This window comes from Canis lupus, chromosome 34 (assembly GCF_003254725.2).
Source record: "Canis lupus dingo isolate Sandy chromosome 34, ASM325472v2, whole genome shotgun sequence".
Classification (NCBI taxonomy): domain Eukaryota; kingdom Metazoa; phylum Chordata; class Mammalia; order Carnivora; family Canidae; genus Canis; species Canis lupus.
The window spans coordinates 412,270-425,715 of record NC_064276.1 but is presented as its reverse complement, the minus strand read 5'-3'; the positions used below and the strand labels follow the sequence as shown (position 1 = coordinate 425,715).

Genomic DNA, 13,446 nt, shown 5'->3' with positions numbered 1-13,446 from the left:
TATACAGCAATGGCAGGCCTGGGGTCTGCTCCTCTTAGGTTGCCTTGGCCTTCCTGTCCTGACCACAGAGATGATGCCACAGCTCCTGCGCCTCAACCACAGTGCCCATTATAGTCTGGTTTTGTGGAGCCTGTCACTTTTATCAGGGAAACTTTATTTTCAGAAGGCTCCTCCATCCCAAAATACCTCGCCTCCATTTCCATTGACCAAGAGCAGGGTGCAGGCCCTACCCTAGCTACAGGGGAGAGTGGGAAAAGGTGAACGTGGCTTTGTAGCTTACACAGCAGTAGGCAGGCTCTGCCAGCAAGGGCTAGGGTTCAAAAGTGGCTTTTGGCTAGGCAGTTGACAGTTCTTTCACATTTATGAAATCATGTGTATGGATCCAGGCTCCACATTGGCTTCATTTGCAGATGTGCTGGTCAAAATACTTAAAAAGGTAACACATAAATATGCGTACCACTCACCACACCTCTACAATCCTCCTCCAGTGAGCTTGCTTAAGCAGACACTCTGAAAGTAGCACAAAGGAAGTGCTTTGCTTGTGACTCAGACTTTAGTAGTGGAAAGTGTGCTGGGCAGGGAGATACCTTCTCAAGTTGTAGAGAAAGAACACAGGAACTTTTAGCCACTAGGAAGACACATGGGAAAGAAGCCTTATTTTCAGGGAGAAATATTGATAGGGGTAATCTTTTGACGTTGAGGGGAGACTACATTCATAGGGATTTGTACTGATGCTGCTAAGAAGGAAAATAGTATCTCTTTGTAATCTAGAAACAGTCCCGGTTGAGGAGTGAAGTCAGTATAGGTAAGATAGAGGTCCCAGCTTGCCCAGGGTTTTGGCAAGGCAGCGAGAATGTTGCACAAGACCCTAATTAGTAGTGATCTTGACTGTAGAAACCTTTCAAGTATGAAGCAAGAGAGGAAACTAAATGGAATATAAAGAGAAAAAAGTCTTAGTAGCTTCACGTGAAAGCTGTGAACAGAGACTTCCAGATTCCAATAGTAAGATTTATCACCTTCCTAAACTTACGCATTTAATTATCTTTATAATAAAGAATAAACAAAAGCCCACACACACAAAAGAGGTTTTTAAAAAAGTAATGGGAACCCATTACTTTCTCTGCTGTTTCAGTAGAAAACAGCACCATGTTCACCCTTGGTCCCTATCATTGCCCAGAGAGTAGGGGTGTATTGTGCCCTTTACCTTACTATGGATGGGAAGATGTATGCCATATGTATGGTCCCTGTACATATGTCATCTGGAGTGGTAACATATTATGGGATACAGCAACCCCTTGTAACTAGAAGTGTATAAACTGATAGTGAGCTCTCAGAAAGTTCCATGAAGATAATATGAATAAATGTGAGATGGGACAAGCTACATGGGTGAATAGCAGATGGTCTGAAGCATAGTAACACACAGGAAAATCTCTTTCATAAACATGGTAGGATTCAGAATTATAAATAAACCCCAAAGTTCATTGCTGTTCTGACCTGCTTGAAAATAATCTAGAAATGTGGGTGCCATGGGACATTTTTTCCTCTAAAAACTTTATCACATATTTCAAATATGCAGCATCATGAGAGCCTGGGGTGTTTTCACTTGGATAAGATGAATGACTGTAATTTATGGATTTGAAGGAAACTAAACTAGATGAATACATTATTGAACATAGTTTTGTGGGATCTTGTGTAAACTGTAACAGTGCTTGAGGTCTCTGTGAGTATAGAGTAGCCAGAGAAGAAGCCTGGTGAAGAAAGGGCCTGGCATCTTGGCAGAGCCCCGCACACGACTGAAATGTGCAGATGAGACATGAGAACATCTTCAGAGTGTGTCTCTACTCTCAAGTAGAAACATATTGGGAATCTTCCCCTTCACTGAACAAAGAGTAACATCCTTGAAATTCTGATGTGTGAAGGGAGATCACATCTACTAAGTACTTTTCCTCTTTCCAGGAGAGAAACAGCTCAGCTTTGGTCCTTTTCTAGAGTGCTTTGTCTTCCAGTTACATGTATGCTGTTTGCATAAGCCCCCCTAGAAGAGGACCAGAAACTTGGATGTCATAAATTAGGTTTCCAGCTTAGCTACCTCTGAACCCTTCCAGATGTATCTATAAGAAATTAAATCTGATTGGGGAGGCCTGACCCCATTGTTGATGGTTTTACCCAGGGAAGCAGCCTTCCCTGTAAGGATTACAGCTCCCAGCCGGGGGGAACATGGGCCCGGCACTGCCCCGCCATGCTCCTCTGCCATCTTGGTGGGTAGTTTTTATGTTGGTGTTTGCTGGTGATTTTGCAAACCTAAATCTTGAGAAGTAGACTAGATGAGAACACTGGATAGACAGCATGTATTCTGAAGACATCTCAGCCATCCATTCACTCTCATGTCCTCACCTCTAGGGAGGCTGTGTGTGAACCAGAATCTCCGTTTGCAAGCAGGGAGACAGGACCACAAGGCCAGCAGTGTTACTAGTACACGGTGTCCGGAGGCTCCAGCCTTCATGTCTTTTGGTCATGTGGCATATCCACTGGATAGTCTCTTCACACTAGGAAGCTTTCCTAGCAAATGTTACTAGAATTACATTTTTGTAAAACAAAAGAAAGTGATTGATTTTATTTCACCTTTCCATCTCCAGTTTTTACTATTAAAAAAGAATGATCTAGAGTGTGAAGGTGATCGGGCTGTGACATCTGTCACCCCACCGATTGCCAGGGTTGATCTGACTGGCCAGGCGGGTGTCCCCCTCCTCCATCCCCACTCCACATGTGTCCCTCCCAGAGCTGCATACTGCACCCAGGATGGTGACTTTTCCCGAAAGAGGAGGATGTTCTTTGGTCAGGAGCATGGCGGTACCTGTGCTCTCCTGCTAGAACCCCTCCCACAAACCTTCAGGGTCCATTTGTGGAAAGGAGGGTAGTCAAACTTCCAATACATCCAAATGAGGTGCTGCTTGTGGCAGCCTGACTTTCTTTAAGAAAAAAAAAAAAAAAAAAAGTCTAGAGCTGCGCTGTCCAATATGGTTGCCAGTCACCATATGCACTTACTGAAATTACTTAAAGTTTATTAATAAGGTAATGTAAAAGTATTATTTCCTTTCTTTTCTTTTTTTTTTTTAATTTATTTATGATAGTCACACATAGAGAGAGAGAGGCAGAGACACAGGCAGAGGGAGAAGCAGGCTCCATGCACCGGGAGCCCGATGTGGGATTCGATCCCGGGTCTCCAGGATCGCGCCCTGGGCCAAAGGCAGGCGCCAAACCACTGCGCCACCCAGGGATCCCCGGTAATGTAAAAGTAAATTAAAATTCCATACAGTGTCCACATCATGGCCACTGGCTGCTATACCAGACAGCACGGGTCTGCATTTCTATCACTGCAGAAAGTTCTGTTAATACTGATAAAGATTTACCTTTACCATGAGCCATCAATCTGATTACTGCATCTTCTCTAAGAGTATGAGAACCTCTACAATTTGGTATAGCCAACAATAAAGTGCCAGTACTTGTATAGTTCTTTAGAATTTACAGAGCTCTCTAACACAAAATGTCATTGTATCCTTAAATCAGCCCAGTGACGTAGAGGGGGCTGGTGGTATTATTGTCCTTATACTGTATTTGGGGAGTGATTTGGTTTTGTTGGGACTTCCATTGAGGTCTGTGACAGTCTTTTAGTTCCTGACATAATAGAACACTGTTTTCACCAACAAAGCACTTAGATTAAAATCCTTATAAAACTTCAGTTTCCATAAAAAGTTTTAGAAATAACATTTATGGTAAACATGACTTACCATAGTTATCCAGATTATTTTATCGTAAGTCTGGGTTGGAACTCAGAGGAAAATAATACTTCACTATTCCTTTTTGATTTTTTAAGGCAAATAATACACATGTAATTATTCCCATTTTAATGATGTTTTACTTTATTAAAAGCATAGGCCTAATTCTTGGCTTGTGGACAAAAACAAGATTCTCATGGAATAGAAAGAAACTGGAATAAATATGCATAAAAAGAAAAAGTTATTAAAGAGAACAGGTTTAAGGTACATGATACATGATCACTGGCATATTGTGGTTCAAACTGAGCCTGTCTCCTCTGAGTTACTGTGGTGCTGGTGTCAGAGCTTTGCACACGAAACCAACTCCCCCCTCCTCTGCTTTCCACAGGGAGAGAAGGGAGCCCATCTTCCTTGTAGGAACCAGAAAGAGTGCATGCTGAATAATACTCATGAAGAAAAATGGTGAAGTAGGCAAATATAAAAATGACAGGCAAATGTAAAACTTTTAGGGTAATACTTTCTAAAAATGAAAACATAAATGAAATTAAGAGTTGTTGAGTTCCTATGTATACTATATATGTATGTGTGTGTATAGACATTTTAAACTGGTTTTAATTTTGTCAATGAAATATTTGAAAAATTCCTGTTCTAGGCAGTTTCTGTTTCCTAAATGGGCTAACCACCTGTGCTCAGCTGTGCCCTGTCGGGAGTCCCCATGTGGAGGGAGGTAGGCGCCAGAGAAAGGCACCAGGTCCGAGTGGCAGCAGGCAGAGCAAGCCAGACAGCTGAGCAGCTCCCAAGTTGGAAACCTCCATCCTCTCAGCATATGGAGGGTAGTGGAATAAATGTTTATGAAAACAAATCTAATTAATTAATTAAGCTCTCCTGTTAAAGCTGTAGGTATTACTCTGCCCTCATATGCTTGCCTCAGTTTTGCAAACTGGCTGAGCCAGACCCATCATCCTGCATTCAGCTACATTTTAACAAAGTCATCATTCTGCTGAGCATCACAAGTCTCAGTTCTATAGGCAGCTCCTGATTTGAATTCATGGAGAAATGTTTCTCTCTCCCTCTCCTGTCTTTACCCTCAGCCTAGCTGGATACCATGTGTTTTCGTGTTTTGATCTAATGGGCATCTAAAGCGTCAGAGACTATAAACAGGCTGCTCTGATCTCACAAGAGTATGGTAGCCACCTTCTGCATTGTCCTTTACAGGGTGGTCAGGCTCTGTTCCAGACAGATTCCCGTGGTGTTGTAATCCCAAACCGTGTTTCTCAAGATGGTGATACATGTTGTGGGGGAGTGGTTTGGAGGGGGTGGAATGCATAAGAATGGTCAGAAAAGTTCGGGAATGTACATACCAGGCTGCCCCCATTGCCCATCTGTAATGCATGTTATCATATTAAAAGGTTCTGAGAGGTTCTCTTCCATATAGGTACCTGTTGAACTTTGTCACTAGAATGCCTTTTCCTTGGGGGAAAACCTATTAGTGCCCTCTTTTTTGACTTTCTGATTGGAGATTGCTACCCTGGTGGCAGTGGGTATTTCAGAAAGCATTAAGGGCTTAGAGCTTGCCCTTTGGGGTCTAGGGTTGCCATCTCATAAACAAAAGACAAATTACACTTGTACAAAATCCTGTGAAACCATGGCCAGGTTTATTTCTGTCTGGCATACCTTAACCCAGTGAATTTAGATGTGCAGAATCCCTTCTCCACGAGATTTCCACATGGCAGGCCATCCTCTGTATTTAGGACCTGGCTATATTTTTCAAGTAAGTGTAATCAATACCCTTTCCATAGACTTGAAAAAATTGTAACTTACTACAGGTGTATATAAAACATCTTGAAAGTTTCTCTTTACTGGTTGCTTCAGAAATTGGAGTTGAATATATTTCAATAGTCATTTTGGTACAGTGATATATTAGCCCAACACTTCTGTTTATTGTGTGGTATTGATAAGTGAAACTTGTTTCCACCTTGTTATAACAGAAGCATTTTAGCCTCTTCTAAAGAATATATGGTGACTCTGGGTGTGCCACAGTGGCCATCATGCAGGAGCAATTAACTGATGATTTGACCTGATGATTTATGAATGATGGTTAACCTGAGTCAATTCATATTTGAGAAAGGTTTACAGTGATTAGTGTTAAATGTATTAGTGGAAAAAGTAAAATCGAGATCAAGAATACTTAGAATCATTCAGCCTGACCTATTTGACATTTATAGAACATTCCACACAAGAAATCCTTAGAAATATGTGTGTGTAGTCACACATGTACACATGTGGAGGGGAGAGGTGTAAAGTAACTTTATTACTACTTCTGTTGCCCTGTTGGTGTTAGGAATGCGTTACAAGAGGATGTTCCCTGCATTGGTGTCAGTTAAAGCCATCAGATGCTATCATATGACACATTAATGCCCTACAAATTGCTTTCAAGCCCCAAGGTTTGCATACAGATATTTTTCTGAGCCAATATGTTAATAATAAAAGGATTTTTATGAACATTATTACTTGGGTGACTTGCTTATTTTAAGTTTCTAAAAATGTCATAAGTAACTGGGAGGCCATTCTCCTATATATTTTTAGAGACTCATAGCATGTTTCCTGTTTGGCAGGTCACCCAATTTTAAATAGTCACCCTTTGCATCCCCTGGTAAATGTAGAAAGATGCCAGGCAATTAGAGTAGAAGAAGTAAAGTCCGGGAAATGTGTCCATGCCTATTTGGCTTAATTGAATTAGTGTCTTTAATTGGGCTTCTGACACTTCTTTGTGATGAATGCTGATAGGATCTCCCTAGGAGGCCTGCCAGTGATTTCTCTGCTATTGATGGATCCTGGGGCTGCGGGGGTGGCAGTGGAGAAAACTGAGGGGAGGTTGGATGGCAGTTCTCAGCCCAGACTACAGCTGAGACTCTTCCCTTTTTGTCTGCATGCAAAGTGAAAAAGACCTCTGAGTGAGTGTGCCACCTCCCTTGGCCTTCCCGGAGGCTTAGTGGGCACAGCTGAAGAGTTTGGGTGGCCTTCATTTGGTCTTTTTGGGAAAATGGGCCTGCTACTCTTCCTGTGTTCAGGTAAAGGATTTCAGACACTAGGGCTTCCATCAGCACGTCTGTGTTAGAAGAAAGCAGGAAGGCTGGAGCAGCCACCTGGCTGAGGCCTGGGCGCAGCACGCTTGCACCCAGCGGTTCGGAGGAGGGCTGCGGAGTGAACTGGGAGGCCCAAACCGGAATGCCAGACGGCTGCTGCACACAGACTGCTAGCCGTGAGCCTGTCACCAGGGGCCGTCATCCAGACTTCTGCGAGGACTTGAGCTCAGATGGAATCCAGCAGTGGTTCGCGTTAGTGTGAGGGCTCACGTAGTGCCGTCTGAGGTGGACACTCAGCCCCACTGCGTTCTTAGGCTCTCTCTCAACTACTGTAATTGCAAAACCACGTTAAAAAAATAATCTACTTCTCAGTACAAATTGCCATTGATAGAAATTATCCCCCTTTTTTTTTTAATCTTCCAAGTATATGAGCAATGTGGATTCGTGGTGTAAAGCCTGTGGTGAGGTAGACCTTCCCTCGGAGCTGCAGGATCTGGAGGATGCCATTCACCACCACCAGGGAATATATGAGCACATCACCCTTGCTTATTCCGAGGTGAGTGGGCATTTCACTCTAGATGCAAAGAGAAAGTCGTAGACTTCCTGTTACACTGCAATTTTGTTGTGACTTTTAAAGTATGTGTGCTAGGGTGGGGGGTGGGGCTTGTGTAATACAGGGTGGTGAGCCTTGAGCGAATCTCCTGGCCCTCTGTGGATCTCCTCCAGAGTGCTTATGTTTTTTCATCTGCTAGAATAAGTGAAATTTCAACATTCTGATCTTGCAAGTACTTAGGAAATACATATTTTTGCATGCTATTCAGTCTAGCTGAACTCAATTTAATTTTCCTGAATGAAGCTTTCTAGAAAGGAGGGAAACTTGATACTGCCTCATGTTTTGGATCAAAAAGCATGCACTATTTTGTTTTTAAGATTTATGTATTTATTTGAGAGAGAGCATACAAGTGGGAGGGGCAGAAAAAGAGGAGAGAATCTCAAGCAGACTTCCCACTGAGTGTGGGGCCCATGTGCGGTTCAGTCTCACAACCCTGAGATCATGACCTGAGCCGAAACCAAGAGTCAGATGCTCAACTGACTGAGCCACTCAGGTGCACAAAAACACACACTGTTTGAAGCTACTGGCTGTTTTAGAAATCCAAGTATTGTATTTTCCTTATTACTTTAAGGTAAATTATTTATTTATTATATCTCTGTCTTATTTATTGCCCCCTTTTTCTGGGCCACATTTTTAAAATTTCATTTATTATTATTAGAGGGAGAGACAGACACACACGCTCATGTGCATGAGAGGGAGGGAGAGAATCTTAAGTAGGCTCCATCCCACCACCCTGAGATCATGACCTGAGCCTAAATCAAGTGTTGGATGCTTAATGGACTGAGCCACCCAAGTGCCCTTGGCACAGGCCTTTTTTGAGGACTTTATGTGATCACTTACTTAATGTTCACAACTCTGGGGCACATGTCTTTGTTGGTTGTGCTGTTAAAATGAGGAGACCAAGGCTCCGAGATGAGATGACTTGTGCCAGGTCAGCCACTGGAGGAGATGGAGCAGAGACGTGAACCCAGGCAAGCAGGTTGCATGCTCTCAGCCACCATCCTGCTGCCTCTGGGTGCTCTCACATGCTAGTGAGTGCAGAGAGCTTGAGCTGTGTCTCCCTCATCCACGTCGTGGTCATCAGGCCAGTCTGCCTTTGTGATACTGGTTAAATTCCCAGAGGGGGGTGGGGGTGCATGCCTGTTTTCAGCAAGGTTTCCCCCACTCTCCTTTCATTGTTGGCGTCTACAGTTGTGTATGTGGTGATGAAAGATCACCAGAGACTGGAGTAAGAAATAGTACAAAACCCCTGGCAGAGGGCAGGGCACAGAGTGGATGCTCAGTATATCCACATCTTCCTTGATTGGAACTACAAAAACACTTGTCAGAGTCAAAGGGAAGAAATTGGTGGCTTGCTTTTCAGTCTGGCACTTCCTGCTTCACCAAGCAGCTACCACTCTCCTGTCCTTGGGCCCGGGCCTCCAGATCCTTTGGTGTCTTTGGGCGAATGGAAGGGATATGTGGATGTGCGCAAGGCCTCGATATTTACTTCAGAATCTGGTCACACCTCCTGCCCTGAAGGTTGAAATCTACATGATTGTTCTCTGGACACCTTTTTATCCAACAAGATCCCCCTCCCCCTTTTTTTTTCAGCACTGTTTTATTTTGTCCATGGAGTGTTACAAAAGTCCACTTTGTATTCTTAATTTTGCACCCAATATATTTTTAGCTAATTTGGTTATCTGGTTCATTTAGGACCTATATAAGTATTAGTGACAGTGTTTTTAATTTGTTTATTATTTAATTTTTAGAGGGGGTTGGGAGAGAGAAGGGAGAACAAAAATCTGAAGGAGGCTTCACGCCCAGCGTTGAGCTGCATGTGGGGCTGATCTCACCTCCCTGAGGTCATGACGCGAGCTGAAATCAAGGGTTGGATGCTCACCCGACCAAGCCAGCCAGGTGCCTAGTGATAGCCTTTTTAATAGTAAAAGTGAAAGTTGAACAGATCTGTAATTTTTTCATCACATTAGTTCATGAGGATTACTGTGAGTTCCAAAAAATATTAAGTCCTTTCTCCCTAGAGTACCATCTCTAGGCATTGTCTGACTTTGACCTGTAATAAAGAAAGTGAGTGATATCGTCTACCGTGTAAGTAGGCCTTCACTCATCTACTTACTAATGATTTTCTTGGGAGCTGCATTTTGGTTACCGGATAGGTTCCAGACCTCTTTAGGGTTGAATAGCTCACTCACAAGGTGATCAGCAGCAGCTTGGCCACAGCCTTTGCTGACACAACTTTTGTCCGAGTCAGCCTGACCTGACCAGTGGCATCCTCTGCTACAATGACCAGTTCAGTCTGCCTCTTGCCTTTGAACTTCTAGTCAAGTACAGAATCTGTAGAAATGGGGCATCTTGACATGGAAACTTAACCTGTGGTGCAGTTTCATTAAATTTTATATTGCTATTAAAGTCTTAAATAGTTTGATGGCAAGTAAACTGCTTTTCAGGCTAAGGGCTTAAACCACAATTTTTAGCCTAAAAACATGTTGTGACTGAGCTATAAACTTAAGGAAAACAGTAACCTAACAGTGAAATGAACAGGAAAGACTTTCAATAGAACAGAACAAACTTTTTTTCCTTTTTAATTAAAGTTTGAAATGGTTTCAGACTATAGAAACCATTTATAGAACCATATATAGAAACTATAGACTTCTCTTCCACATTTTTCCACATTTGCTCTCCCCACCCCCCGTCTCTGCAGTTAGTGAACCAGCTGTGCTACAGCACAGCCATCCTGCCCCCAGACCCAGCCCTAATTCCCATGGATCTCACTATGCCTGGCCCGGGGCCCTGTCCAACAGCATGTGTTACACTCAGTGGACACATCTCTTCAGCTTCCTTCACAGTGGAACATTCTTTAGTCTTCATGACAGTGAGAGAGAATATAGCTCATTCTCTAGGATGACCCTCAATCCCTGCCCATCCAGCCAATTTTCCTCCTGTGCTGTTAAAAACTGAGTGTCACAGCAGGGTCGCAGGATGCTGACCCCTCCTGCCAACTTGGTGAAGTTGGTGTCTGCAAGGTTTCTCCAGTGAAAAGTCACCATTAAAAAAATTTGGTTTTGAGCATTTTGTGGGAGATGGTTCTTGCCCCAATCAGCTACCCTTGTTGTGATGGCTGGCTTGTGGCCAGTAATCCTGCTCTATTTATTACGTGGTTTGCTACTGTGAGGAAGAACTTTATTTTCTCTCTTTCCTATCTTTTCATTATTTCAGTATGTATTTATGGTATATTCAACTCCAATACTCTATTTTGATGCTTAAACTGTCCATAGTTAGCCAGCAGAAGCCCCTTTTTGTGTGTGGTTTTCTTTTGTTTGTTTGTTTTTATTTTTGTTTTAATGTCCTTATCATTATCTGAGCACTCCTTACTTTCTTGTGTAATGTTCCCAGGCACATTTTGTACTTTTCCTGCCTCATCCCTGGGATCAGCCATCTCACCGAAGAGTTCAGTTACTTCTGTGGTGTGGTATTTAGACACTAAGATGGGGGCGCATAAGAGTGCTTGTTTGCTTGTGGGGTGTCAGTGCTTCTAGGCCCTCAAGGCAGACAGTCAGGAAACCTTTGTAGGCGGCTGTGTACCTGTCCACCCACCCACCTACCCATGCAGGCATACACACCCACCTGAAACTGCTGCTGTGTCACCCTGTGTCTGTTTTAAACATCCACATGTCCGTACTGGTGCTTCCAGTTCTAATCCAATTAGGGCTCTTTCCAGCTTTTCCCTTTCTGTATTTACAAATCCTTCTCAGATGACAAGAAGCCTGGCTCCTCTTATCCTCAGATCTATTAACTGTTCAGTGAGTGACTTTTCTCAATCTGCTGAGTCTCCTAACCACTTTGGCTTCTCTGTATGCTTCTCTCCCCCACTCCCCGGATCCTTAGAAAGCCCATCAGGGGACACCTGTGCTGGCGCCCCCACCCTCACTGCCTCAGACCCTAGGCACCGTTTCCTCTTTGCCAGGAGGGGCGGGGAAGGAAGATGGGAAGGGAAGGCCTGCTTTTGATTTCAAAGTGATTTTTCCTTTCCTGAATTAGTGGTTTTCTAACTTTGGTGTGCTGGTTAGAGCAGCTGCTCATGCTCTATCCTAGAGATCGAGAATCTCTATCCATTTTAATGGACGTACTTACTGATCTGATGACTCTGCTGCAGAGGCTTCACCGAGCACATACTGGGAGCTAGTCCTCACCCTGTTTGAAAGGGTTGTGATCTGCCTAGGAGGCACTCCTCCCAGGGCTGTGAACCACTGCTGGGGCATGGGGTCCATGAGGAATAGGGACATGTGAGAATGGGACTTGTTCATCCTTTCTCATTTTCCCTTCTTCTTCCCATACATTTTTTCTTTAAACAGTGCCTGCAGTTTCTTGTCTCTGATGACACAAATTTGCTGTGGAAAATCTTCTAGCATTTTTTTTCCAAGACACAAACACCTGCTTTTCAGTGTTTTAATTAGACCCATCCTGTGGTGTTTCTATTTGTGATTTAGCAGCAGGAGCATACATGTGCCTTGTAAACACACACTTGCTGAAGCTTGCCACATTTGGGGCTTATATTGTCTGTTGTAGTTGATCAGAGGACAGTGAAGCAATAGACATGTCTGGGGTAAGCTATACTTTAAGAAACAGCATGTAGCATACTCATTTTTTACATTTTATTTTTAAGTAAGCAAACTCATCAACTACTTCTCCACAAACTAAATTCATACAGATGACTTTTATCTCAGCATGCCCATGATGTTATGCAAACCTAAACACTGAATGAATTGTGCAGTGAGCATCCATGCACCTGCTGAAGTCTTCGCATGAGTAGCCATTCTTGGGGCAGGAGGAAGAGAGATGGCACGTTGGCTTTGGCTGCTCTGATTTGCTGTGATATCAAGGTTTCATTTCTGTAATAGTTTCTCCATTAAGCAAATGTGCTGACATAATGCACACTTCAATGGGGCCTCATGGAAATGATCGGTTTGCTGCCTGTGAGGCCGATTGGCTTCCTTTTTTAAGGGACTATATATGTGGGTGATGGCATGATTAGTGTTAACAGCATATGAGAAAAACAGCTGAATGAGTCACGTTGATCGTAAACTTATAAAATCCTGCATCTTTGGTATATGGGGAAGCTCTGAGACCTTGCTCTAGAGGAGCTTCTGTAAGACGGTTGTTCCAAAGCCTCGTTAAGTATCGAAGCATTGCTGTTGATAGGCAGGGTGTGGAGTGGGTGTTTGGCACAGCATCTGAGGTGACAGATCCTGGAGCAGTCTCTCCCTGCCCTCAGGACTTGAAGCCTTGCAATGGCTTAAAGTATAAAGCAGTACAGAATGTCAAGTCCAACTGGAATCTGCAGAACATCCACGTTCTCTCATAGATCTGACTTAGTTCACTTAGATCTGAAAACTTCCTGTTTTCATCTTATTTTGGTTCTTCCTTTCTGATGATCCTCTGTAGAGGTATCAGAGAGTCAAACGTGGTTAGATTGATCTGGTTTTGAGTAAGAAGCCTGATAGCTGAAAGCCCTAGAAACCTGCCTTTAGAGGACCATCCTAAGAACTTTGCCTGGGGAAAGAACCACCATCATCAGCAGGGAGCCAAAAAATCTGAAGGCAAGAACGTTGCCTTTTCTCTCTCAGGCGCCTCCCTGAAACATGGGTAAATGCTTCTGCCAGTACAGGACTTTCAGGTCATTCGCCTCTGTTATTGGTAGGAGCTTCTTAGCGTAGTCATCTTACAGGTTTAACCTCTTGGTTCAGGGAGGAAGTGTACCTGTTTGGACAAGGACCATTGACCAGAATGACAGGACATGCGGACCCATTGTCACTCTTTCCTGCTTTATTAGAACTTTGACTTCAGAATCATTTCAGCAGGAGTTGGAAAGGATAGTGGTGGCTGTGAAGCCATTCCCAGGCTTAACCTGAAGGTGCGTGCTCAGCAGGCCGTGGCAAGCTCCAAGCCCTGCAAAAAAAAATCAAAACAAATT

The 13,446-nt window shown here is 43.4% G+C and overlaps 1 protein-coding gene across 5 annotated transcripts in view; it reads left to right on the top strand.

The window, feature by feature from the left end:
- TRIO (trio Rho guanine nucleotide exchange factor) overlaps positions 1-13,446 on the top strand; it is a 354,351-nt gene that overhangs the window by 149,557 nt on the left and 191,348 nt on the right. For all 5 annotated transcript variants that reach the window (XM_025451453.3, XM_049105660.1, XM_049105659.1 and 2 more), the window contains exon 8: positions 7,287-7,418. In XM_025451453.3, coding sequence (XP_025307238.1) covers positions 7,287-7,418 — 132 coding nt within the window. The remainder of the gene's footprint in view (positions 1-7,286; positions 7,419-13,446) is intronic.